Raw genomic sequence first — 25,679 nt, forward strand, 5'->3', positions numbered from 1 at the left:
AGTTTCTATTTGTCCTGATGGCCTTTTGCTTTCTGGCTCTTTCTTTCCTCAGTGTCTTTACACAGTTGTCTGTACTGCAGAATGAAGTGTGGTATGAACAGGGAAGTGCATTTAAATTGCTCATACTTTGGGGGCCGCACAGAGGAATAAGAATTTAGTTGCTTTGTGAATACCACAGAAGCAGTACTTTGCCAAGGGGCGTTAGAGGGGAGCTTGAGTGGGCAGGAGGCAAAAGGTCATTGTTCTAAGACCATCTTGCCACAGATGGCAATCTTCTAACCCCAAATCCAAGCCCCATATATTCATGGCACATACTTGGGGGGAAAAAAAGTAAAAAGAATCAGGTGCCAGGCGCTCATACCTATAACCCTAGCAACTCAGGAGACTGAGATCTGAGGATCAAGGGTTGAAACTAACCCAGGCAGGAAAGTCTAAGAGACTCTTCTCTCCAGTTAACTACGAAAAAACCCAATAGTGGTTCAAGTGATAGAACATTAGCTTTGAGAACAACAACAAAAAATATAACCAAAAAAAAAACCACTTCAGAGACAGGGTCCAGGCCCTGAGTTCAAGTTCCAGGATCAGCACTGATAAATTTAAATAAATGATAAGGAGGAGGCCAGGAGTTTGGCCTAGTGGTAGAGTGCATGTCTAGCATGCATGAAGACCCGGGTTCGATTCCTCGGTACCACATACATAGAAAAAAAAAGCCAGAAATGGTGCTGAGGCTCAAGTGGTAGAGCTCTAACCTTGAGAAAAATCCAAGGACAGTGCTCAGGCCCTGAGCTCAAGCCCACGACTGGCAAAAACAATCAAAACAAAACAAAACAAAAAAATGATAGGGAGGGAGGGAGGGAGGGAGGAAGGGAGGAAGACAGTCACAAAAGACACTTAAGAAATCTTTGCAGCCTTCCTTGAGATGTTCCTGAATTTATTTCAGTCAAGAGCTGGGAGCCAAAAGTGGCTGAAACGTTCATTTTATGATCCACGAGCAGAGACATGTTAGAGCATTTGTGGCCCATAGGCCCTGGGCAAGGGAGGAACCAAGCAGCTGGGAATGCAGGCTGTGAAGGAGGTTGGAGATTCTAGGAAGGGGAGAGAGGGAAGCCCAGGAGAAGAGTGGGTATGCCTCAATACATTGGAGCCTCCAATCTGATCCAAAGTTTGACCTTAGGAATGAGTAGACCAACAAGTGCAAAGCTTTCCAGAGGAATCTACTTGGAAAATAATCACCAACCTGGAATCCCATGCACTTTTGAACAAGGAGAGGACCACCAAGCAGCTGTGCTATTTACATTGCCCCTTGAAGCTTTTATATTACTTTATTTTAATTTAAAAATTTGTGCTAGAATTTGAACGTGGAGTCTCCTGCTTGCTAGGCAGATATTGTGCTATACTTCAGCCATACCTCTAACCCCTGTGGGGGGTTTTGTTGATATTCTAATGATGGTCATGTACAAAGGCTTACAGTTCCATAAATCACGTAATGAGACTCTCTCTCTTCCTCCCTCTCTCTCTCTCTCTCTCTCTCTGACTCTCTTTCTCTTCCCCCCCTTCTCTCCCTCTCTCCCTCTCCCCCAGCCTCTCTCTCATCCATTGTGGGGCTTGAATTCTGGTTCTGGGCCCCGACCCTGAGCTCCTCAGCTCAAGGCTAATGCTCTATGTCTTGGAACCACAGTGCCACTTCCAGTTTTCTGGTGGTTCATTCAAGATAAGAGTCTTAGGGACTACACATGCCCAGACTGGTTTTGAACCAGGATCCTCAGATCTCACCCTCCTGACTAGCTACCAACACCTGGCTATGAGTACATTTCTTTGTGGGACAATGTCATCCCTTCCAACCCTGTGCTTTTGCTGGTTGTTTCTGTGACAGCGTCTCAAGACTTTTTCTGTCTAGACTCAACCTCCCAAGTAGCTTGAGCTATAGACTTGAACCTCCAGCTACTCAGTTTCTCTGTGAGCTTTTTTTTTCTTTGCCAGTCCTAGGGTTTGAACTCAGGGCCTGGGCACTGTCCCTGAGCTTCTTTTGTTCAAGGCCAACACTCTACTACTTGAACCACAGCACTACTTCCAGCCTTTTCTGTATATATGGCACTGAGGAATAGAGCCCAGGGCTTCAGACATGCTAGGTGAGCACTCTACCACTAAACCACATTCCTAACCCACTGTGGGCTTTTCAAAACCCTTTTTCTCCATGCTCGACTTTTCCTCCATCCTAAAGATGTAAGGTCTCCTTGCTGGACATGGTGGCTCACAGCTATAATCCTAGCTACTTAGGAGGCTGAGATCTGAGGATCAAGGTTCAAAGCCAGCCTAGGCACAAAAGGACCTGAGACTCTTATCTCCAATTAACCTCTAGAAGATGGGAATAAGGGCTTGGCTCAAAGAAAGGACAGTAGCCTTGAGCTGAAGAGCTCAGAGACAGCACCCAAGCTTGGGGGTGAGAGGGGTGAGGGGGTAGGGCGGTAACCTTGAGCTGGAGAGCTCAGAGATAGTATCCAGGCCAAGTTCAAGCCTCATGACCCACCAAAAAAAAAAAAGTAAGGCCTCCTTTTATTTGCTTCACACAAGTCATGGCGATGGCCTCATCTGGCTTCTTGCCAATGGAGGCAAAGTTGAAAGGATTGCCTTCCTGTTCAGAAGAGGATGCAATGCCCAGTCTCAGAAGAGTGGGATTGTGGGGGACAGCAATACACCCCAGATTACTTATGCTAGTGAATGGCAGAGTTGGGAGTCCAGCCCATAGCAGCCTAGCCCAGGGGAGAAGAACATAACTAACAGCCATCTTATGTTCCCTTGGAGCGGCGCTGGGCTGGGCTGAGCAGGGCTGGGTTGGGCTCATGCTTGGTGCTGTGTCGTTGGCAGTGGAATCTGGTGTGTGAGGATGACTGGAAGACGCCCCTCACCACCTCCCTGTTCTTCGTAGGCGTGCTCGTCGGCTCCTTCGTGTCTGGACAGCTGTCAGACAGGTAAGGGTACAGACAGGAAGGCAGGTGGAATGGAGGCCCATGATCTATCCTCAGTGCCCTCCCTATCATGAGGTTGGACTGAATTTCCAGGATTTCTATAGGATTTGGAGGAGAGGGGAGGAAGAGGACCCTTCAGGCTGCTGAATTATAGTTAAAAGGAGGGAGTTGTCTGTTATTTGTTCTGCCCTCAGCACTCCAGCTTGCACTCTCGGGCACTGGCAGGGAGAAACAGATTCCACTGGAAACTAGAGTCCTCCCACCACAAAGTCCTTACCCATTCCTTTCTGTCTGTCTGTCTGTCTGTCTGTCTCTCTCTCTCTCTCTCTCTCTCTCTCTCTCTCTCTCTCTCTCTCTCTCTCTCTCTCTCTCTCTCCTGGTCATGGGGCTTGAACTCTGGGCCTAGGCACTGACACTGAGCTCTTCAGCTCAAGGTTAGCATTCTACCACTTTGAGCTGTAGCACCTCTTCCTGTTTTCTGGTCGTTCATTGGAGATGAGTCTCATGGTCTTTCATGCCCAGGCTGGCTTTGAACCATGATCCTTAGACCTCAGCCTCCCAAGTAGCTAAGTTGACAGGTGTAACCCTCCGGTGCTAGACAGAGTGCTTGGTACTTTCTGTGTGGCATGTGCATAGGAAGCTTAGAATCTCAGAAAATGCCTTCTGAGTTAATAGACATCTGAGGCCTCAACCCAGGAAGAAGCTGGGGAGAAATGTATGTGAGCCCTGAGAAAAGATGTCTAACCAGACACCAGTGGCTCAGGCCTATTATCCTAGCTACTCAGGAGACTGAGATCTGAGAATCCAGCCCAGACAGGATAGTCATCAGACTTTTAGTTCCAATGAATCACCAAAAAGCTGGAAGTGGAGCTGTAGCCCAAGGGGTAGAACACTAGCTCCAAGTACAAAAGCACAATGTCCAGGCCCTGGGTTCAAGCCCTAAGACCCGTGTGCACGCGCATGCGCTCTCTCTCTCTCTCTCTCTCTCTCTCTCTCTCTCTCTCTCTCTCTCTCTCTCTCTCTCTCTCTCTCTCTCACACACACACACACACACACACACACAGAATCTACAGTGATACCTGGCTCAGAACTTGCAACACATCCTGAAGTTACCCACCTTGCTGCCTCCTATGCATCTCATTTCGTGTTGTGTTCAACAGGTTTGGCAGGAAGAATGTGCTCTTTGCAACCATGGCTGTGCAAACTGGATTCAGCTTCGTGCAGCTTTTCTCCATCAACTGGGAGATGTTCACTGTGTTATTTGTCATCGTGGGCATGGGCCAGATCTCCAACTACGTGGTGGCCTTCATATTAGGTAGGAACAACCAATTCCTCCTTCGAACCCTCTGAAAGCCAGGAAGGAGGGGCTCCTGAGCTCTACTTCCAGAGCTACATTCTGGGCACACATATTTCAGCCATGGATTCTTTGAGCCAATCACACAGCACATGGTGGTGGGGGCACTCTCAGGAAACCAGTTCTGGGCTGGGCCCTAAAATATAGCCAAAGAGTAAGAATGAGAGCTGGTAAGAACCAATGACTTGGATCCATTTTCAGAAACATAGAACCAGAAAAAGAGATCGCAAGGGAGGGACCCTTAACCTTGGGATGTCTTTGATCTGGCCTGAAAAGGCAAGACTTCAAACTGATGGCCTAAAAAGGGACTTAGGACAGTTGATATAAAGGGTAGACAGGAGACAAAGATAATTGACTAACAGGAGAAATTCAATACCAACCCAGCTAGGTAGAGCTGGTCCTGCCGCCATCAAAGCCTGCCCCTCCCCAGAAAGTATCGGCTCTGAACAGGAGGAACTGTAGCACACTGATAGCATTTCTGCTACTAGAAGGCTACTGGCAGGAGCATTGGACTATGGAAGGGAGGCCTTGAGGCTCTCTCCAGCTTTTCTGGAGAGAAAGTAAAGCAGGCTCCAAGCAAGAGCCATACTTCGGAGAATCCCCATTGGGGCAGGTAGGAGGAAGGGGAGCCTGGATGGGAGAGGAGACGTAAACCTCTCCCTCTGGCACAAGTCATCAATTCCTCTTCCAGCTCAAGTGATCCTTCTGTTTGGTTCAGTACTATTCTTGTCTATCTCTACTGTCCCAGTGTAATTATTAATAGGGCCCCATTAAAAGCAGTCTGGGATGGGCGCCAGGGGCTCATGCCTGTCATGAGCTACTCAGGATGCTGAGATCTGAGGACCAAAGTTCAATGCTAGCCTAGGCAGGAAAGTCCATGAGATTCTTATCTCCAATTAACTATCAAACAAACTAAAACTGGAGCTGTGGCTCAAATGGTAGAGGGCTAGACTCGAGCAAGAAAGCTTAAGGTCAGTGCCCAAGCCCTGAGTTCAAGTCCCAAGACAGGTACATACACACATACAATCTTAAGATCTTTTCTTGTCTGGAAAAATCTGCTCGTGGTAAGGTGACTGATGTTCAGAGGCTGGTGATTCGCTGGCTTTGGAAGTGCTGTGTTCTCTTAGTTGAAGAGGCATGTACCTTCTGTCAGGTTGCCAAGAAGGATTGTTCAAATTCCACTCTTTTAATTATTGGTGCAAGGCCCTTTGCTGTAGGTCCAGCCTTGGTGTCTTGGGAGGGAGGAAGCAAAGAGGAAATTGCGGGGAAATATGTCAAAGCCGCAAAGCCCCAGCAGACAGCAGATTGTTTAAGCAGGCCACAGGAGGAGACTGCTTGCCGCCCTTAGAAAAGAAAAGAGCCAGACTTTGGTCAAGATCATGTGTGAGGTCAGACATGGTGTTTTGTATCTGTAATTCCAGCACTTGGCATGCTGAGACAAGAGGACCAAGGGTTTGAGGCCAGTCTGGCCTACATGGTGAGATACTGTCTCAAAAATGAAAACAAAAACCAGGTACTGGTGACTTATGCCTTTAATACTAACTACTCAGGATGCCAAGATCTGAGGATTGTGATTCAACACCCACCAAGGCAGGAAAATCTATGAGACTCTTATCTCAAGTGGCTCAAGTGGAAGAGTACTAGCTGTGAACATAGCAAAGCTCAGGGACAGAGCCCAGGCCCTGAGTTCAAGCACCAGGACTGGCAATAAAGGAAAAAAGGAAACAAGAGCTGGACACTGGTGGATTATACTTGTAGTCCTAGCTATTTAGGAGGAGGCTGGGGTCTGAGGATAGAAATTTGAAGCCAATCCAAGCAGGAAAGACTGTGAGGCTATTATCTCCAATTAACCACCAAAATCAGGAAGTAGAATTGTGACTCAAAATGATAGAGCAGTAGACTTGAGCACTAAAGCTCAGGGACAGCACCCAGACCCTGAGTTCAAGTCCCAGGACTGGCACCAAAAGAAAAAGGGAGAGAAGGAAGGAGTGTGTGTGTGGGGGGGAGGGGAGAACAAGGAGCTGTACCAGTGTCTCATACCTATAATCCTAGCTACTTGGGAGGCTGAGATATGAAGATTGTGGTTCAAAGCCAGCCTGGGCACAAAAATCCACGAGACTCTTATCTTTAATTAACCACTAGAAAACTGGAAGGGGTGCTGTGGCTCCAAGTGGTAGAATGCTAGCCTTGAGCTGAAGAGCTCAGGGACAGTGTGCAGGCCCAGACAAAAAAGAAAAGAAGAGAAAAGAAAAGAAAAGAGAAGAGAAATGGGGAATAAGCCTCTGTAGAAAACGACTGGCTTGGAGTCCTAATATGAGACTTGTCCTGTCAGGTTCTCAGGTCTGAAAGTTTTAAAGTATCTATCTCTCAACCAGGCCTGTGCTGGACTCCCTGTCAGCATCTGGCATTGGAGGATACCTAAAAACAAAGTAGCTGCTGGCTTCCTGCAGCTCAACAGTGCACTCTGGTGTTTCAGGCCTTAAAATGAGCCCAACTCCAGGGCATGTTTTATTTGCTTGATCAATAGATTCTTTGGTTTTATTTTATTCTTTCCCCTGTGAGCTGGCTTCAAGCCAACCATGGTTCTTTACTTGGCTCAAATAAACCAAACTGTGGATCCTGGGATAAACAAAGAGTAGATTATATCTGTCCTTGTACATCATTTCCCATTCCCCCCAGCCCTGATGAATGGACAGCAAACTCTGTGATGACATTCTTCCCATTGCCTCAGGAAGGGAGTCACAAAGCAGTGATGCTATGATTCCTCTCCCGTGCTGTTTTTTGTTTTTGTTTTTGTTTTAAATCCTCAGGAGCTGGTGACTTACGTCTGTCATCCTAGCTACTCAGGAGGCTGAGATCTGAGGAACCAAGTTCAAAATCAGCCAGGGAAGTAAAATCCATGAGACTTTTTTTTTTTTTTGCCAGCCCTGGGGCTTGAACTCTGGGCCTGGGCACTGTCCCTGAGCTTTTTTTTGTTCAAGGCTAGTACTCAACCACTTGAGCCACAGAACCACTTCCAGCCTTTTCTGTTTATATAGTACTGAGGAATCAAATGCAGGGCTTCATGTATGGAAGGCAAGCACTCTATCACTAAGCCAGATTCCCTGCCCTGTGAGACTCTTATCTCCTGTGAACCACCAAGAAAGCTGGAAATGAAGGTGTGACTCATGTGATAGAACAATAGCTGTGAGCAAAAAGCCAAGCAAGGGGCCAGGAGTATGGCCCAGTGGTAGAGTGCTTGCTTAGCACAAATGAAGCCCTGGGTTTGATTCTTTGGTACCATATAAACAGAAAAAGCCAGAGTGGGGAAAAAAGCTAAGAAAATATGTACAAGAATCTGAATGCCAACACACACACACTCTCTCTCTCTCTCGCGCACACACACACACACACACACACACACAGTGTCTTGACTTGCACACTGATTTCTGGGGAACTGTCATGAGCCTCCTCTTTGAGCCTCCATAACTACTGGTTTCCATGTGTTCTGGAGAAAAAGTTAACTATGTCATGTTTTGACTGATTCATTAATTCAGTATTTTCCAGTACTCCCTGTATTAACTTTCCATTTGGCATTTCTTTGAACATAATGAACCATTTAAAGTTTTGTTTCCTCTACTCACTAGATGTTTCCTTTTTGATAAGTGTGCAATCAACAGCATCTTTCCATAATAACTTTGGCTATCAGGAAGCTCTGGCAGGATTGAAATGTAATCCATTATGCAGTTTTAATCAGCAATATATTTAAAGCTTGTTTGGTTTTTTGTTTTGTTCTTGTATGATACTAGAAGTTCAGCTTAAGACCTCATACATATTATGTTAGTGATCTCTAACTGAGCTATGGCACAATCCCTGGAGTGTTTTGTGCCAACTTTGGGGCTTGAACTCAGGGCCTGGGCTCTGGACCCGAGCTTCATTTTGCTCAAGGTTAGTTCTATTCTACTTGTGTCACAGCTCCACTTCCGGCTTTTTAATGGTAAGTTGGAGATAAGAGTCTCACATACTTTCCTGTCCAGGCTGGCTTCAGACAGTAATCTCAGACCTCAGTCTCCCATGTAGCCAGAACGACAGACATTTACCACAATGCCCAGCTCCCTAACATAGTTAATAAATTAGAATATAATTTTGTCATAGACTACTTATATGGTAATGATGGCAGGTAATGACATAAAAAGCAAATACCAGGGGCCGGGAGTTTGGCCTAGTGGTTAAAGTGCTTGCCTAGCATGCATGAAGACCCGGGTTCGATTCCTTGGTACCACATACATAGAAAAAAGCCCGAAGTGGTGCTGAGGCTCAAGTGGTAGAGCTCTAGCCTTGAGAAAGTCCAAGGACAGTGCTCATGCCCTGAGCTCAAGCCCAGGACTGGCAAAAAAAAAAAAAAAAAAAAAGCAAATACCAGCCAGGCTCTAATTCTAGCTACTCAGGAGTCTGAGATCTGAGGATCACAGTTCCAAGTCAACCCAGGTAGGAAAGTTCATGAGACTCTTATCTCCAGTTAACCACGAGAAAAACAGAAGTGGAGCTGTAGCTCACCATGGTGGAGCACTAGCTTTGAGAAAACACCAAAAGCTCGGGGACAGCACTGGGACCCTGAGTTCAAGCCCCATGACTGCCCCCTTCCCCAAAGCAAGTGCTACAACAAGTTAACATGCTCATATTCCTTCCTTGCTTTAAACAGGAACAGAAATCCTTGGCAAGTCAGTTCGTATTATATACTCTACATTAGGAGTGTGCACATTTTTTGCAATCGGCTACATGGTCCTGCCCCTGTTTGCTTACTTCATTCGAGACTGGCGGATGCTGCTGCTGGCACTGACGACACCTGGTGTGCTGTGTGTCCCGCTGTGGTGGTGAGTGTGATCTGTATGCCTGCACACAGGCTGTCCTTTTGCTGCAGTAGACAGTAACTGGAGCTAGTCTAGCTCAGCCAGCATGCCTTCTATGGCAACTTGCCCAACAAAGCCCAAAACAGAAGCTGATTGGGTATCTGCCTCTCTGTGGGTGAGCCCGTGCATTTGGGGATGTTATTGTCCATTATCCTCAAAACCCTAGGCTCTGGAATTCCAATCTGTTCTCAGACTCTTCCCACTCTTGTCTGTGGCTAGTTGTTGTTTGTGGAGCTGGCATTGTTGAGTCTCCTCCTTTTGTTTTATGTTTTAAAACCCCATTCTCTGCTTTTGACACTCTTCTCTCAAAATCTCTTTCTCTATTCAACCATCAATTCTGTATATACCCAACCCTTCTGCATAGGGGGATTCAAACAAGAGAGAATCACAAAACATCTTGCTGAACATACACAAACTTTTTTTCGTGTTTCGAGTCCCTAAACAATGTAGCATAGCCACAACTTATACAGCTTTTATATATTATATCAGGTATTAAGGGGCTAGGAGTGACTCATTGATAACTCATGTAATTAGTACTGGCAAGACCCTGGGTTCAATCCCTAGCACCCAATCTTTTTTTACTCAAGGTTAGCACTTTACCACTTAGGCTACACATCTTGCTTTTTGCTGGTTTAATTGGAGTGTCATGGACTTTTCTGCCTGGACTGACTTTGAACCATGATCTCCTGAGTAGCTAGGATTACAGGGGGGAGCCTGTAATTCTGGCTTTGGGTCCTCAATTTGATTGGGACTTTGAAACATGAAGATACTTTTACTTATTCCTATAAACCAAATTTATGAGAATACATTCCCCAATAGCTTTCTTTTTTAAAGACCTGCTGAATGTTACATATTATATATATATATATATATATATGTATTAAAAGTCCGCACCCCACTCAAGAAATGCATATAGTTTCTATGTATCTGTTTTTTAAAAAAACAAAAATTACATTAATAACACTATTTTTTGCCAATCCTGGGGCTTGAACTCTGGGCCTGGTGCTGTCCCTAAGCTCTTCACCTCAAGGTTACCTCCTTATCCTTTGAGCCACAGCCCACTTCCCATTTTCTAGAGGTTAATTGGAGATAAGAGTCTAGGTCCTTTTGTGTCCGGGCTGGCTTTTAACCTTGATTCTCAGATCTCAGCCTCCTGAGTAGCTAGGCTTATAGGCATGAGCGACTGCGCCCAGCTCTAATGACACTTTTTTTTTTTTTTTGCCAGTCTTGGGCTTGAGCTCAGGGCCTGAGCACTGTCCTTGGACTTTCTCAAGGCTAGAGCTCTACCACTTGAGCCTCAGCACCACTTCTGGCTTTTTTCTATGTATGTGGTACCGAGGAATCGAACCCGGGTCTTCATGCATGCTAGGCAAACACTTTAACCACTAGGCCAAACTCCCGGCCCACTAATGACACTTTTTAAAACTAGAATTTCACAGCATTAAAATGATCTACAGGAAGCTTAGGGTTAGTAGTATCAAATCCTATTGTTGTAAATACATGCATATATACATATATGTTCTTGAAAATGAATTCTAGGTTTATTCCTGAATCTCCTCGGTGGCTGATATCCCAGAGAAGATTTAGAGAGGCTGAAGCAATAATTCGGAAGGCTGCAAAGATGAACAAGATATCTGCACCTGCAGTGATTTTTGAACCCATGGAGGTAAGCAATTGTAGACATTTCTTCTTGGGAATTCTTGAGAATCTCATTTAGTATTTGTTAAGCACAAACTACATCCGAGGCACTGGACTAGGAATACATTGTGATGACATTCTAAGAGAAAACCAACTAGACCCCGTGGCATATACCTGGAGTGCCAGCTACTCAGGAAGTGGAGATAGGAAAGTCCCTTGAGCCCTGGAATTTCGGACCAGTCTAGACAATATAGTGACGTCATTTCTCCTACTTCTTCTCCTTCTCTTTCTCCTCCTTCTCTTTCTCCTCCTCTTCCTTCTCCTTCCTCCTCCATCTCCTCCTCTTCCTCCTCTTCCTCCTTCTCCTCTTCCTCTTTCTTCTTCTTCTTCTTCTTCTTCTTCTTCTTCTTCTTCTTCTTCTTCTTCTTCCTCCTCTTCCTCCTCCTCCTCCTCCTCCTCCTCCTCCTCCTCCTCCTCCTTTTCCTCCTCCTTCTCCTTTGTGTGTATGTGTGTTACTGGGTTTTGAGCTTGGAACCTGTGCTTGCTAGGCAGGAGCTCTACAACTCAAGACATGCCTCCAACCCAACTTTATGCTGATTATTTTGGAGATGGAGTCTTAGATAATTTTCTGCCCCAGCTGGCTTCAAACCATAAACCTTAACATCTTAGACTTCTAAATACCTATGTACAGGTGTGAGCCATGTGTGACTGACTTGCTTATTTTATTTTATTGTATTGTATTATTATTATTATTTTTTTTGCCAGTCGTGGGCTTGAGCTCAGGGCCTGAGCACTGTCCTTGGACTTTCTCAAGGCTAGAGCTCTACCACTTGAGCCTCAGCACCAGTTCCAGCTTTTTTTTTTCTATGTATGTGGTACTGAGAAATCGAATCCGGGTCTTCGTGCATGCTAGGCAAGCACTCTACCACTAGGCCAAACTCCCGGCCTGTATTGTATTATTTTTAGTTTTGTTTTTAGTGATAGAGTTGAATTCAGGACCTGATGCTAGTTAGGCAGGCACTCTACTACTTGGACCATGTATTCCCCATGTCTTTTTTTTTAAAGCTACCTTAAAAAGTTATTTTAAAATTAAGTACAAGCCAATCATTTTAAAATTAACTACAAGCTAGTAAGTTCTGGCTACTCAGGAGGAATGAAACCTGAGATCACATCCCAAGCCAGTCAGGCAGGAAAGGCTGTGAGACTCTTATCTTGAATTAACCATGAATGGTTAATTCAAAACCAGGAGTGGAGCCATGGCCCAAGTGGAAGAGTGCCAACCTTTAGCAAAAAGAGTCAAGTGAGTGCAAGGCTATGAGTTCAAGCTCCTGTACACAAACACACACACACACACACACACACACACAACCATGATATGCACACACAAAAAATATGATGGTTAGAATAACCAACATATATGAGAATGTTCTCACTTTCCTCAGAATTGTAAGTATATTTAAGGGAAATTCAGAATTTGGGGCTAGAATGTGGCTTAGTGGTAGAGTACTTGCCTTGCATGCATGAGGCCCTGGCTTCTCTTCTCTGGTATCATATAAACAGAAAAAGCTGGAAGTAGAGCTGTGGCTCAAGTGGTAGAGCACTAGCCTTGAGCAAAAGAAGCTCAAGGATAGTGCACAGGCCCTGAGTTCCAGCCCCAGGACTGGTAAAAAAGAAAAGAGTTTTATGTGTAGCTAGGCACTGGTGGTTCACTACTCAGGAGGCTGAGATCTGAGGATCACAGTTCAAAGCTAGCCAAGGCAGAAAAGTCTGAGAGACTCTTTTCTCCAATTAACCATGACAAAACTGGAATTGGCATTATGTTCAAAGTGATAGAGTACTATGAGCAAAAAAGAGCCTCTGGCCATTGCTTTCTGTTCAGTCATGACTTTTTTTTAAAGAATGTAGCTTGAAACTAGCTTATTCTTGCATCTATGACTTTACCACCAGCCCCACTGCTATGAGAGTCTGGTTCAGATAAAATTTAGCCCCTTCACCTGCCAACACAGCCCCCCCCAGCATTAATTCCTCCCGGGGTGCCCCATGCTGCCACCAACATGACCCTCTTGTCCTTTCACCGAAGAAAAAATGCATTGAAGATTCACTCCTGTCTACTGAGCTTCATTCGGGATTTTATGTTTTCTATGCTTACTTCAGGAGAGAAACTGGATTTATCACCAGATTCTTTTTTAAACATTTTAACCCTATATGAGCATACTGTCCAACTTACGTTTTCATAAAATCAAACTTTTTTAAGGTCTAATTTGTCTTGCAGTGATGTGGTAAGTTGCCAAACAATCGAGATTGTTTTAAAATGTTGTTCATACTCTTGTTTTGTAATTAAAATTTACCTTCAGTGTATGTAGGGTTTTTTTTTGGGGGGGGAGGTTATTTGGCTTTTAATGTAAAGCCCATATTCCTTGATTTTACATGGTTTTGTACTGAGATTTTATATATAAATTATAAAATGTTCCCCCCTCCAAAAAAAAGAGCCTCTGGGACAGTGTCCAGGCTCTGAGTTCAAGCCCCATGACAAAAAAAAGGTCACATGTGTAAGTCTCATTATAGCAGAAGAAACTTCTTTACTACCTCTTAACTTCATGGTTCTTTGCACTGTTTTAGCTACAGGAGCTAAACTCCATGAAACAGCAGAAAGTTTTCATTCTGGACCTGTTCAGGACTTGGAATATCGCCACAATAACCATTATGTCTTTGCTTCTATGGTAAGCACTGAGGGATGGGAATGCAACACTAAGCATGTGACTCATTTTCTTTAATTTGAGGAAACATGGCAAGGTCTAGGCTTTCCTAGATAGATAAATGATAGAATTCTAAATTCTGAAATATATAAATTAATTTATAATAAATTGTAATTTAACTATAATTAAATTTTAAATCGTAAGTCCATGAACAAATTATAAAATACTGTTGATGATTCATCTATACATTATAAATGGTAAATCATTTCTAATGTCTTAATTTCTAAATTAATTATAATTTAATATTATTTATAATATTTGTGTTATTATACTACATAACTTAATTATAACTTATAGTAGCTTTCATTTATAAATTAATATAATTTATGTTATAAATTAAGCTCTGTAACTTATAAAGCATATATTAATTTATCATTTAATTATGAAGTAACTTAATCTATAACTAGGCTTATAAATTAAATTGTTACCATTAAATTAATTGTACATTCAATTGTGTTCTAATCATAGTTAAATTGCTAATAATATAGATAAATTATTATCAATTACACAATAAATGATAGAACTCTAAACTATTTATAAACATTTCTATTCAATCTATGGGAAAAGATACTGCAAAGAGTTACGAAGAGCAGTGTTAAGTCTGCAGTCTTGGGGACGACAGGAGACAGGTCATGTTTCCTCCTGAGGTTATAGGATGAACAAATGATACCCTGGGGACTAAACCCGAGGTGCCAAGCAAGCACCTGCTTCTTGAAGATGAACTAGCAGTTGAGCAATGAGGTTAGAACCACTTGAATCCCACTGCCTCTAATGGAATCCTGAGAAGCCTTTTACATCCACCAGTAGCCAACTAGCAAGTATTGTTAAGACATAGGAAAAAATAAAAATAAAGAAAAAAAGAAAAGGTGGGTCACACCTATAATCCTAGCTACTGAGAAGGCTGAGATCTGAGGATTCAAGTTCAAAGTCAGCTTGAGCAGGAAAAGTCCATGAGATTTTTATCTCGTTAAATACTAGCCTTGAGAGAAAAAAAAAGCCTAAGAGACAGCCCAGGCCCTGAGTTCAAGCCCCAGTGCAAGCATTTATAAGAAAAAGAGGTTTTTGTTTGTTTGTTTTTGTTTTTTGCCAGTCCTGGGACTTGAACTTGGGGCCTGGGTGCTGTCCCTGAGCCTCTCTTTGTTCAAGACTAACGCTCTACCACTTGAGCCACAGAACCAGTTCTGGATTTTTCTGTGTATGTAGAATTGAACTCAGGGCTTCATGCATGCTAGGTGAGCACTCTACCAGTAAGCCACATTCCCAGCCTTTGGTTATAAAGGGTTAAAGGGAAGGAGAAATGGAAAGAGGAAGGGTGAACAAATACAGTCGCGCTACTCAGGGAGACACTATGTTGGAAAATGAACTATGTACCTTGTGGGCAAAAGATGGGAGTGGGGAAACTGTTAGAAAACGATGACAACGTCCAAAATAAGAAAGAAGTGAGCTCATTACCTGACTTATGAAATGGCAATCCCTCTGTCAAATGCCTTCTATATGTAGAGTCAGTCATCCTGAGTTTTCAGATTTGAAGAAAAAGTGGGGGGATCAATGAGAGAGCTTTTGCCTTTGAGGTAAGTATATCCATAGGTCCAGGGGTCTTCCTCACTTGGGCTATTCTCCATGTGTGCATAGATCATTGGTGCAAGTCTGTCTCACCAGTGGCCACTAGGGGGCGGGTGACCAACAAGTCACTCATTGCCCATTGCCTCCAAGCTGCTTAGCTATTGAAAACTTTTTTTTTTTTTTTTTTGTGAGTCCTGGGGCTTGAACTCACGGCCTGGGCACTGTCCTGGAACACTTTTTGCTCAAGGCTAGCATTCTGCCACTTGAGCCACAGCACCACTTCTGACTTTTTCTGAATATGTGTCACAGAGGAATTGAACCCAGGGCTTCGTGCATGCTAGGTGAGCACTCTACAATCAGGCTACACTCCTGGCCTTGAAAACTATTTGAAGGTGAGAAAATCACAGAATTCCAGCGTGAAGCCTAGAGCTGATGATTCTAGCTACCCAGGAGATTGAGATCTGAGGATCGATTGAGATTCAGAGATAAATATAAGATGCTCCTACCTCCAATTAAACAGCAAAATGCCAGACTGGAGGTGGGACTATAAGTGGTAGGGCATCAGCCATGAGCAGAAAAAGCAAAGCAAGCACTAGGCACTTGTAGCTCACGCCTGTAATCATAATTACTCTGCAGGCTAAGATCTGAGGATCCAGATTTAAAATTGGCCTCTTAGAAAAAAAAATTGGCCTCATAGAAAAGTCCATGAGACTTTTATCTCCAATTAATCAGTAAAAATCCAGAAGTGGAGCCTAGCCTTGACAAGAAAAAGAAAAAGTAAAAAGGCCAAATGAGTGAATGAGGCCTTAAGTTCAGCTCTAGTATCCACATACACATAGACACACACACACACACACACACACACACACACACACACACACACCACACCACACACACACACACACACACACACACACACACACACACATATGCACAGAATATTCTACCTGGGTGCCAGGGGTTCACATCTATACTCCTAACTACTCAGGAGGCTGAGATCTGGGGATCACATGAGGATCACAGTTCAAAGCCAGCCCAGGCAGAAAAATCTATGAGACTCATATCTACTATTAAGCACCCGAAAAAGCCAAAAGTAGAGCTGTGACTCACATGGTAGCGCACTAGCCTTGAGCATAAAAGGGACCATCACCCCGAGTTCAAGTCTCGGGACCAGCACCAAAAATAAAAATAACTATGATTCTAGAGTAATTGATTTAGTCCATTCTTTTATCATTTTTATCTTTTGTTTTTTAGGATGCTAACTTCAGTGGGTTACTTTGGTCTGTCTCTCGACGTTCCTAATTTACATGGAGATCCTTACCTGAACTGTTTCCTCTCTGCCCTGGTTGAAATTCCAGCATATATCATAGCCTGGCTGCTCCTGCGAACCTTTCCCAGGCGTTACATCATAGCTGGGGTTCTGTTCCTGGGAGGAGGCATGCTCCTCCTGATTCAACTGGTACCTGCAGGTAAGAAGTTAACCAAAGCCACCAGTGTCTCACACTTGTAATCTTCACTACTCAGAAGACTGAGATCTGAGGATGACAGATCAAAGCCAACCCAGGCAGGAAAAGATGTGAGACTCTTGTCTCCAGTTAACTACCCAGAAAAGCCAGAAATGGAGCTGTGACATGAGTGGTATGGCATTAGCTTTGAGCAAAAAAAGAAGCTCAGGGACAGCACCTACACCATGAGTTCAGGCCCAGTGCAGACACACACAAAAGTTAAGATTAACAGTGTCACAGACAAACTGGATATGTTAATAACCTAGCACATTAGTACACATTGGTTAGCCATTTTTCCCTTAGGCATCACTGCTCCTCCTCACTGCCAGCTTGACATCACAAATGACAGGTCTCAAGCCTGCCTGGGGCAGGCAAGTACATGAAACTTTTTTCTCTAATTAACCACTAAAAAGCCAGAAGTAGAGCTATGGCTCAGGTGATAGAAGGCTAGCCTTGAGAAAAAAAAAAAAGAAAGAAAGAAAAAAGAAAAAAAATTATCAGAGTAGAAAGCTTGCCTAGTAAGCAAGAGACTTGGAGTTCAATCCTCAGTACTTGGGGGAAAGGGGGCACGGGGAGATTAAACTTAACCATATTAACATGCAAACAATTTACCATGAAACTGTTTTAATAAATAAAAGACAACAGAACAAAGGTCACTGGATGCATTAATGATCTAGACGAACAAAGTACATAACCACCCCTTGCTCTCCATCTTTGTCTAATTATTAGGACATTGGGAGGGGAAAAAATGTTCGTTAGAAAATACTGAATGTTAATGAAAACATTGCTAGTCAAATAAAAAGGGCATATACCTGTAATCCTAGCTACTCAGGAGGCTGAGATCTGAGGATTTCTTTTGCTTTGCTTTGCTAGTCCTGGGGCTTGAACTCAGGGCCTACATACTGTCCCTGAGCCTCTTTGACTCAAGGCTAGCACTTGAGCCACATTCCCAGCTGAGATCTGAGGATTTTGGTTCAAAGCCAGACCAGGCAGGAAAATCCAGGAGACTCTTATCTCCAATGAACCACCACAAGTGGCACTGTGGCTCAAAGTGGTAGAGCACTAGCCTGAAGCAGAAGAGCTCAGAACATCCAGACCCAGAGTTCAAGGCCCATGACTGGGGGGTGGGGAGGGGAAGAGAAAGGAAAAGGAAAAGGAAAAAGAAAGGGGAAACACAAGCAACAGAGTTAAGTGATACTTCTGAAAGCAACACTTATTTCCAGTGCCTCTCTTTTCCAGAGTACTACTTCTTGTCCGTTGGTCTGGTGATGTTTGGGAAATTTGGAGTCACGTCTGCCTTCTCCATGCTGTACGTGTTCACTGCAGAGCTCTTCCCGACCCCAGTGAGGAATATGGCTGTGGGCATCACATCCATGGCTTCTAGAGTGGGTAGCATCATTGCTCCCTACTTCGTTTACCTAGGTGAGATGCGCATGTTCAGCTCATCCCTCTTGTAAAACTCACTGGACACATGAAACGAGTAGCGTTTTCAGACAGAGTCAGGTGTGGTCGCATATGCCTAGAATCCCAGTGCACAAGAGACATAACGCAGGAAGACTGTGAGTCTGAGGTCAGGCTGGATTCCGTCACTAGTGCCAGCCTCAAAAACCATCAAAAGTCAAGCAGCACACAAATAGGACAAATGCACCTCTCCATTCTTGGTGTGTGCCAAATAGTCTTAGAAATAGAATTTTTGTGGGGCTGGCAATGTGGCTTAGTGGTAAAGTGCTTGCCTACCCTACATAAAGCCCTGGGTTTGATTCCTCAGTATCATATAAACAAAAAAGTCCAGAAGTGGTATTGTGGCATAAGTAGTAAAGTGCTAGCTTTACGCAAAAGAATCTTAGGGACAGTGCCCAAGCCCTGAGTTCAAGCCCAGGACTGGCAAAAAAAAAAGTAGGAATTTTGTTTTACATATGTACAAATGTGTATAGCAAAATTATTGTATATGCATAATTTATAACTTTTAAAATATAATACTGTATCAGAATACCCTTTCAGGGGCTGGGAGCATGGCCTAGTGGTAGAGTGTTCACCTATCAATCACAAAGCCCTGGGTTCAATTCCTCCGTAGTGCATACACAGAAAAAGCTGGAAGTGGTGCTATGGCTCAAGCAGTAGAACGCTAGCCTTGAGAAAGCCCAAGGACAGTTCCTAGGCCCTGAGTTCAAGCTCTGGGACTGGCAGAAAAACACAAATAGAATACCCTTTCAAATATATATATATGTAATATATGTTATTATTATGTATAAAACTCTGTGTGTGTGTGTGTGTGCGCGCGCATGCATGTGCCAGCACTGGGGCTCTTGAACTCAGGGCCTCATGCTCTTGGTTGGTCTTTTCTGCTCAAGGATAGCACTCTACCACTTGAGCCACAGCTCCACTTCCAGCTCTTGGGTGATTAGAGATAAGTATCTCAAAAATTTCTCCTGCCTAGGTTGGCTTCAAACCATGATCCTCAGATCTCAGCCTCCTGAGTAGATAGAATTATAGGTGAGAATCACCTATACCCAGAAAGACAAAGAACTACTATTCTCCCATCTACTTTTTTTTTAAATTCATCCATGTAGTAGCCACATGTGAATAGGGGTAGAGTGGTGTTTTCAATGATGTACAAAATCTAGACACAGAAATGCTTTCAAAAGAAACTAAGTCCAGGCTGGGAACAGTGGCTCTTTATTCATAATTCTAGTTATCAGAGAGGTAGAGATGAGGAAAATTATGGTTTGAGGCCAATCCAGACAAAAAGTACACAAGATCCCATGTCAACCAGTTGTTTTTTTGTTTTTGTTTTTGTTTTGCCAGTTGTGAGGCTTGAGCTCAGGGCCTGAGCACTGTCCTTGGGCTTTTCTCAAGGCTAGAGCACTTACTACTTGAACCATAGCACCACATCCAGCTTTTTCTATGTATGTGCTAACGAGGAATTGAACCTGGGTCTTCATGTATGCTAGGCAAGCACTGTACCACTAGGCCAAACTCCCAGCCTCAACAAGTTTTTTTTTTAAAAGCTGTTTATGGTGTCACATGCCTGTGAGAAGTAAAAAAACAAGTTCAAGATCCAACCTGGGCATAAAAGTGAGGTCTTATTTGAAAAAATAACCAGCCGGGTGCCAGTGGCTCACACCTATAATCCTAGCTACTTAGGAGGCTGAGATCTGAGGAGTGTGGTTCAAAGCCAGACTGGGCACGAGATTCTTAGCTCCAATTAACCTCCAGAAAACAGGAAGTGGTGCTGTGGCTCAAAGTCGCAGAGTACTAGCCTTGACCTGAAGAGCTCAGGGACAGTGCCCAGGCCCAGAGTTCAAACCATAGGACTAATGAGAGAGAGAGAGAGAAAGAATATCAAAGCAAAAATTCTAGAAGTGTGGTTTACGTGTTAGAATACCTGTCTTGAAAACACAAAGCCTTGAGTTTAAACCCTAGTACTGAAAAAAAATTCAAATCACAATAGTTCCATAAAATATACCCAATATTCATTACTTATTCATTTTTATTTATTTATTTACTCATTCTTTTTTTTAATCAATCCTGGGACTGGAATTCAGGGCCTGGGCACTGCCCTTGGGCTTTCTCAAGGCTAGTGCTCCACCACTTGAGCCACAGTACCACTTCTGGCTTTTTCTGTGTATGTGGTAGTGAGGAATTGAACCCAAAGCTTTGTGCATGCTAGGCACAAACTCTACCACTAGGCTACACTCCTGGTCCCTACTTATTCTTTTAAATTAGATTGAACACAGTATTTAGGTCTTTATTGCTGTTTTGTTTTTGAGACTGGATCCTACTATGTCATCCTGGCTGAACTGGATCCTCCTGCCTCAGCCTCCTGAGTGGCCTGGACTAGAGGCATGTGCCTCCATGCCTGGCCAAGGTTTTTTTTTGCTTAAAAAGCAAAAAGGCAAAAAAAATTGTTTGTTCTTTAAAAAAATCTGTGTCTCCAGGAACCTAGCCTTCAGTTGTCACTTTGGTTAAAAGTAAAGTCACACCAGACTTAACAATAACCAGAACCTGTTTTCCTTTTGTTTTTGTTTCCCTGTCCTGGAGCTGGAACTCTATGCCTGGACACTGTCACTGAGTTGCTCTTTTTTGCTCAAGGGTAGTGCTCTACTTGAAAAACCACAGTGCTACTTCCGGCTTTTTCTGTGGTTAATTGAAGATAAGAGTCTCATGGACTTTTCTGCCTGGTCTGGCTTCCAACCCTGATCTTCAGATCTCCGCCTCCTGAGTAGCTAGTATAACAAGCTTGAGCCATTGATACGTGGTCAGAACCTGTTCATTATTTTTTTTTGCTAGTCCTGGGGCTTGAATTCAGGTCCTAGGAACTGTCCTTGGGCTTTCTCAAGGCTAGCACTCTACTACTTGAGCCACAGCACCACTTCTGGCCTTTCCTGTTTATGTGGTACAGAGAAATCAAATCCAGGTCTTCGTGCATGCTAGGCAAGCACTCTACCAGTAGGCCAAACTTTTGTCCCCAGAACCTACTCTTGAAATATCCAACTCCCCTTCATGCCCTCTTTCCCATCTCCAATTATCTCCACCTTAAGAGGAAATCTTTGGTAGGCAAAGAATTCTATCAAAAGAACATCTGTTTCACATGATCGCCCTTAGAAGACAGCAGATAACAGTAGAGAATTAAAAGCCCTACAATAATGTGCAGTCAAGTCAGTAAATGATTATAGAAATGCAGTCAATGGCACCTGCCAAGAAGAAACTGGGTATTGTGCTGACTTGTATTTTCTGAAAAATGTCCAGGCTTCAAATTGCTTCTATCTACCATCTGCCTCCTTTAGAGGCAGGGATGGGGGGAGGGCTAAGAGTTTGGCCTAGTGGTAGAGTGCTTGCCTAGCATGCACGAAGACACAGGTTCAATTCTTTGGTGCCACATACATAGAAAAAAGCCAGAAAGGGTGCTGTGGCTTAAGTGGTAGAGCTATAGCTTTAAGAAAGCCCAGGACAGTGCCCAGGCCCTCAGTTCAAGGCCCAGGACTGGCAAAAAGAAAAGAAAAGAAAAATGTGTGTGTGTGTGTGTGTGTGTGTGTGTGTGTGTGTGTGTGTGTGCTGTGCATGCACGAACATGCTCCCTAGTCCTGGGGCTTGAACTCAGGGTCTAGGAAATGTCCCTGAGCTTTTTTGCTCAAGGTTAGCGATCTACCACTTCAGTCACAGTTATACTTCCAAGCTTTTCTGGTGGCTAATTGGAGATAAGAGTCTCTTGTATTTTCCTGCCCAGCTGACTTCTAAGGGTGATCCTCAGATCTCAGCCTCCTCAACAGTTAGGATGACAGGCATAAGCCACCAGCACCCTGTTCTTTACAAATGGTTTTTGAGCTGTGTATTGATCATTTTAACTTCTTAGGAGGCTGAGATCCGAGGATTGCTGTTGGCAGCCAGTTTGGGCAGAAAATGTCTATTCAGTGAGAAGGCCAGAATTAAAAGTGTGGCTCACATGGTAGAGCATGAGCCTTGAGAAAAAGCTAAGGGAAAACAAAGTCCCAGTATTGGCCTGTGCACATGCATGAGTTTGCAGGCACATGCAGACACACCCCCTCCCCCCGCACACACACACAATATCTGGGGGAATCCCTGTATCTAATTGGTGCTCTTATGCTTACTGCTTTACAGGTGCCTATGACAGACTTCTGCCATACATTGTCATGGGCAGTCTAACTGTCCTGATTGGAATTGTCACCCTCTTTTTTCCTGAAAGTTTTGGAGTGACTCTGCCAGAGACATTAGAACAAATGCAGAAAGTGAAAGGGTAAGTGAAATTCAATGGAGACTAAACAAACAATGACAAAAAAATGGGAGGCTGGGAGCATGGCCTAGTGGCAGTGGTGGTTACCTAGTATGCACAAAGACCTGGGTTTGATTCCTCGGTACCACATACACAGAAAAAGCCAGAAGTGGTGCTGTGGCTCAAGTGGTAGAGTGCTAGCCTTGAGAAAGCCCAAAGACAGTGCCCAGGCCCTGAGCTCAAGCCCCAGGACTGGAAAAAAAAAAACCTCAAGAATAGCAAGAAAAGTCTGAGAAAATATTAAGACCAGCTCTCTTGGGCAATAAGGCAGATTATTAAACAATGATAATCAAGTCAGTGTGGTCATGGTATAGAAAAAGAACTCAAGAGAGTTGGATAAAATTCAGAAGAAAACATGAATTTAAGAATGTGTTTTTTTAATGTACCATTTCAGGGTCTGAGTGTGGGGGCTCAGGCCTGTGATTCCAGTTTTTCAAAAGATTATGGAGGATGGAGATAGAAGACCAGCTCAAGGGGAAAAAGTTTAGCAAGACCTTATCTCAACAAACAATCGAGGTGTGGTTGAGCATGCCTATCATCTCAGCAATGGAAGAGGTAGATAGGATCGCAGTCTGCAACTAGTACCAGATAGATAAGGAAGATCCCATTTGAAAAATAGCTAAGGCAAAGAAAGGGATAGTCGTGGCTTAAGTGGTAGAGTAGGAGTATGAAGATTGGATGGCATTGTTGTCTCAGCTACTTGAGATGGCTGAGATAAAAGGATCCCTCTAGATTTTGAGAGTAGCCTGAACAACATAACATGACTCTGTTTCAGACAGACAGACAGACAGATAATCAGTGAAGGGAAACAAGATTATTCTGTCAAAGCCATTAGAATATTTGCCTAGACATTCTGACTAGACAAAACTGTTGATTATTACCATATATATCAAGGTAAATTTCAGATAGCTAAAATTTTTAGGCCTAGGACTGGAGGCATGGCCCAAGTGATAGTGCGCCAGCTGTGAGCAAGAAGGTAAGAGTGGGAGACTCTTTCACAAAAGGAAAGGAAAAGACTGTATTCAAAATAATAAAAGACTGTTTCTGCTCATGAGATTCTTCAATTAGAGTTTAATTACTTGTTCATTGATTGGGGAAAGTCTTTTTACTGCCAGTTGAATATTTTGAAGACGTCTTGAAAATTTGATTTTCTTTAGCTGCTATTTTATTTTCAGGTTCAGATGTGGGAAAAAATCGAGAACCTCCATGGATAGAGAAGAAAATCCCAAGGTTCTAATAACTGCATTCTAATAGAAAAAAAAAATCCTCCTGCATTTAGCAAGCCAAAAGGCAGACACATGAGACTGAAGAAACAAAAACTTTTCCTGCTGACATGACTGACAGCAACAAGTAATACTACAGTGGATTTTGATGTAACTCTGGGCCCTTCTTCCAGATTGTCTCTGTTTTTCAGGACAAGTCTGTCTTTCTATCTTCCTTCTTTCCTTCCTTCCTTCTTTCCTTCCCTTCCTCCCTCCCTTCCTCCCTCCCTTCCGCCCCTCTTCTCTCTCTGTCACTCTTCCCCCCCCCCCCCGGGCCTGGAGCTTGCACTGGGAGGTGGAGGAAGGGGGGCTACAGCACTGTCCATGAGCTTCTTTTGCTCAAGGCTAGTGCTCTACCACTTGAGCCCCCAAACCAGTCTTTCTAGAGAGTCTTCCTTACTAATTATTACAATGAAATAAGTTTGTAAGATTTTTTTTTCAAAATGTTTTAGTCAAGAACTGGTAAAAAAAAAAAGGAAAAAGAAATCCATGTGAAAATTACAAACATTGCCAAGCACACAAATTCTACCTAAAAACAAAAACAAAATCAGGTACCTGTGGCTCACACCTATAATCCTAGCTACTCAGGAGACTGAAATGTGAGGATCATGGTTCAAAGCCAGCCCAGGTACAAAAGTCCATGAGACTCTTATCTCCAGTGAACCATCAGAAAAGTGGAAGTGGTACTGTGGCTCAAAGTGGTAGAGAACTAACCTTGAGCTGAAGAGCTCAGGGACAGTGCCCAGGCCCTGAGTTCAAGTCCCACAACCTGCAAACAAAAACAACAACAAATGGATACCTGTGGCTCATACCTATAATCCTAGTTACTCAAAGAGTCTGAGATCTGAAGATCGAGGTTCAAAACCAGCCCAGGATAGAAAAACCAATACCTAACCAGTAAAAATTTAAAAAGAAGAAGAAAGAAAAGCAAGGAATGAAGGGGTAGCTCAAGTGGTAGAGTGTTATTCTTGAATAGACTCTCATTCAAGTGAGAGCACAAGGCCCTGAATTCAAGTACCAGTGTGGATGGCACCAAATAATAATAATTATTATTATTATTTTAATAGTATAATCATTCGGTGACAACATGTGTGAGTATGTGTGTTCACATAAAAATGTATAGAAGATGGCCGGGCATGGTGACTCACACCTGTTATCCTGGCTACTCAGGAGGCTGATATCTGAGGATCACAGTTCAAAGCCAGTCTGGGCACTAAAGACTGTGAGACTTTTATCGCCAATTAGCCACTAGAAAACTGGAAGTGGCATTGTGGTGCCAGGGGTAGAGCTGAAGAGCTCAGAGACAGTGCCCAGGCCCAGAGTTCAAGCTCCACACCGACCAAAAAAAAATGTGTAGAAGAACCAGTGTATTCAAAATTATAGTTTTTGAAGTAAACTTCCATACTGTTAAAATTATTATGTAGTGGACAGTTCAATCTTGGGATGCAACCAACTCACATTGATAGCTGCTGGCATGTGCTATGAGGTTTAACTCATGATGGCTGCGTCTATACTGAACATGGATGTTTTTCCCTTGTGATTATTTCCTATATAACAGAGTAGAATGCTTATTTGCATGGCATTTATATTGTGTTCGGTATTATAAGTAATATAGAAAGGATGTAAAGTCAGGCTCTAGTGGCTTATGCCTGTAATCCTAGTTAGGTGGCTGAGATCTGAGGATCACAGTTTGAAGTCTGTGAGACTCTTACACCTAATTAATTACAGACAATGCCAGCAGTGGTACTGTGGCTCAAGTGGTAGAGCACTAGCCTTGAAAAAAAAAAACTCGACACCCAGCCCCTGAGTTCAAGCTGGCAAAAAAAAAGAAGAATGTAAAGTTGTTAATAGTATGTGCATAGATTATGTATAAATATCACTCCATTTTATAGAAGTGACTTGAACATCTTTAGGTTTTTAGTACCCCAGGAGATCCTAAAATTCCTAAATTGAGG

The 25,679-nt window shown here is 43.4% G+C and overlaps 1 protein-coding gene across 1 annotated transcript in view; it reads left to right on the forward strand.

Moving 5' to 3' along the window:
* Positions 1–24,603, forward strand: part of Slc22a4 (solute carrier family 22 member 4) — a 44,429-nt gene extending 19,826 nt beyond the window's left edge. The window contains exons 2-10 of the mRNA XM_090320760.1: positions 2,866–2,969; positions 4,127–4,281; positions 9,002–9,173; positions 10,749–10,875; positions 13,467–13,567; positions 16,421–16,635; positions 17,911–18,093; positions 22,291–22,426; positions 23,638–24,603. Coding sequence (XP_090176886.1) covers positions 2,866–2,969; positions 4,127–4,281; positions 9,002–9,173; positions 10,749–10,875; positions 13,467–13,567; positions 16,421–16,635; positions 17,911–18,093; positions 22,291–22,426; positions 23,638–23,713 — 1,269 coding nt within the window. The 3' untranslated portion in view covers positions 23,714–24,603. The remainder of the gene's footprint in view (positions 1–2,865; positions 2,970–4,126; positions 4,282–9,001; positions 9,174–10,748; positions 10,876–13,466; positions 13,568–16,420; positions 16,636–17,910; positions 18,094–22,290; positions 22,427–23,637) is intronic.
* The last annotated feature ends 1,076 nt before the right edge of the window (positions 24,604–25,679 follow it).

This window comes from Megascapheus bottae, chromosome 29, assembly GCF_031878675.1.
Source record: "Megascapheus bottae isolate mThoBot1 chromosome 29, mThoBot2.hap1, whole genome shotgun sequence".
Taxonomy (NCBI): domain Eukaryota; kingdom Metazoa; phylum Chordata; class Mammalia; order Rodentia; family Geomyidae; genus Megascapheus; species Megascapheus bottae.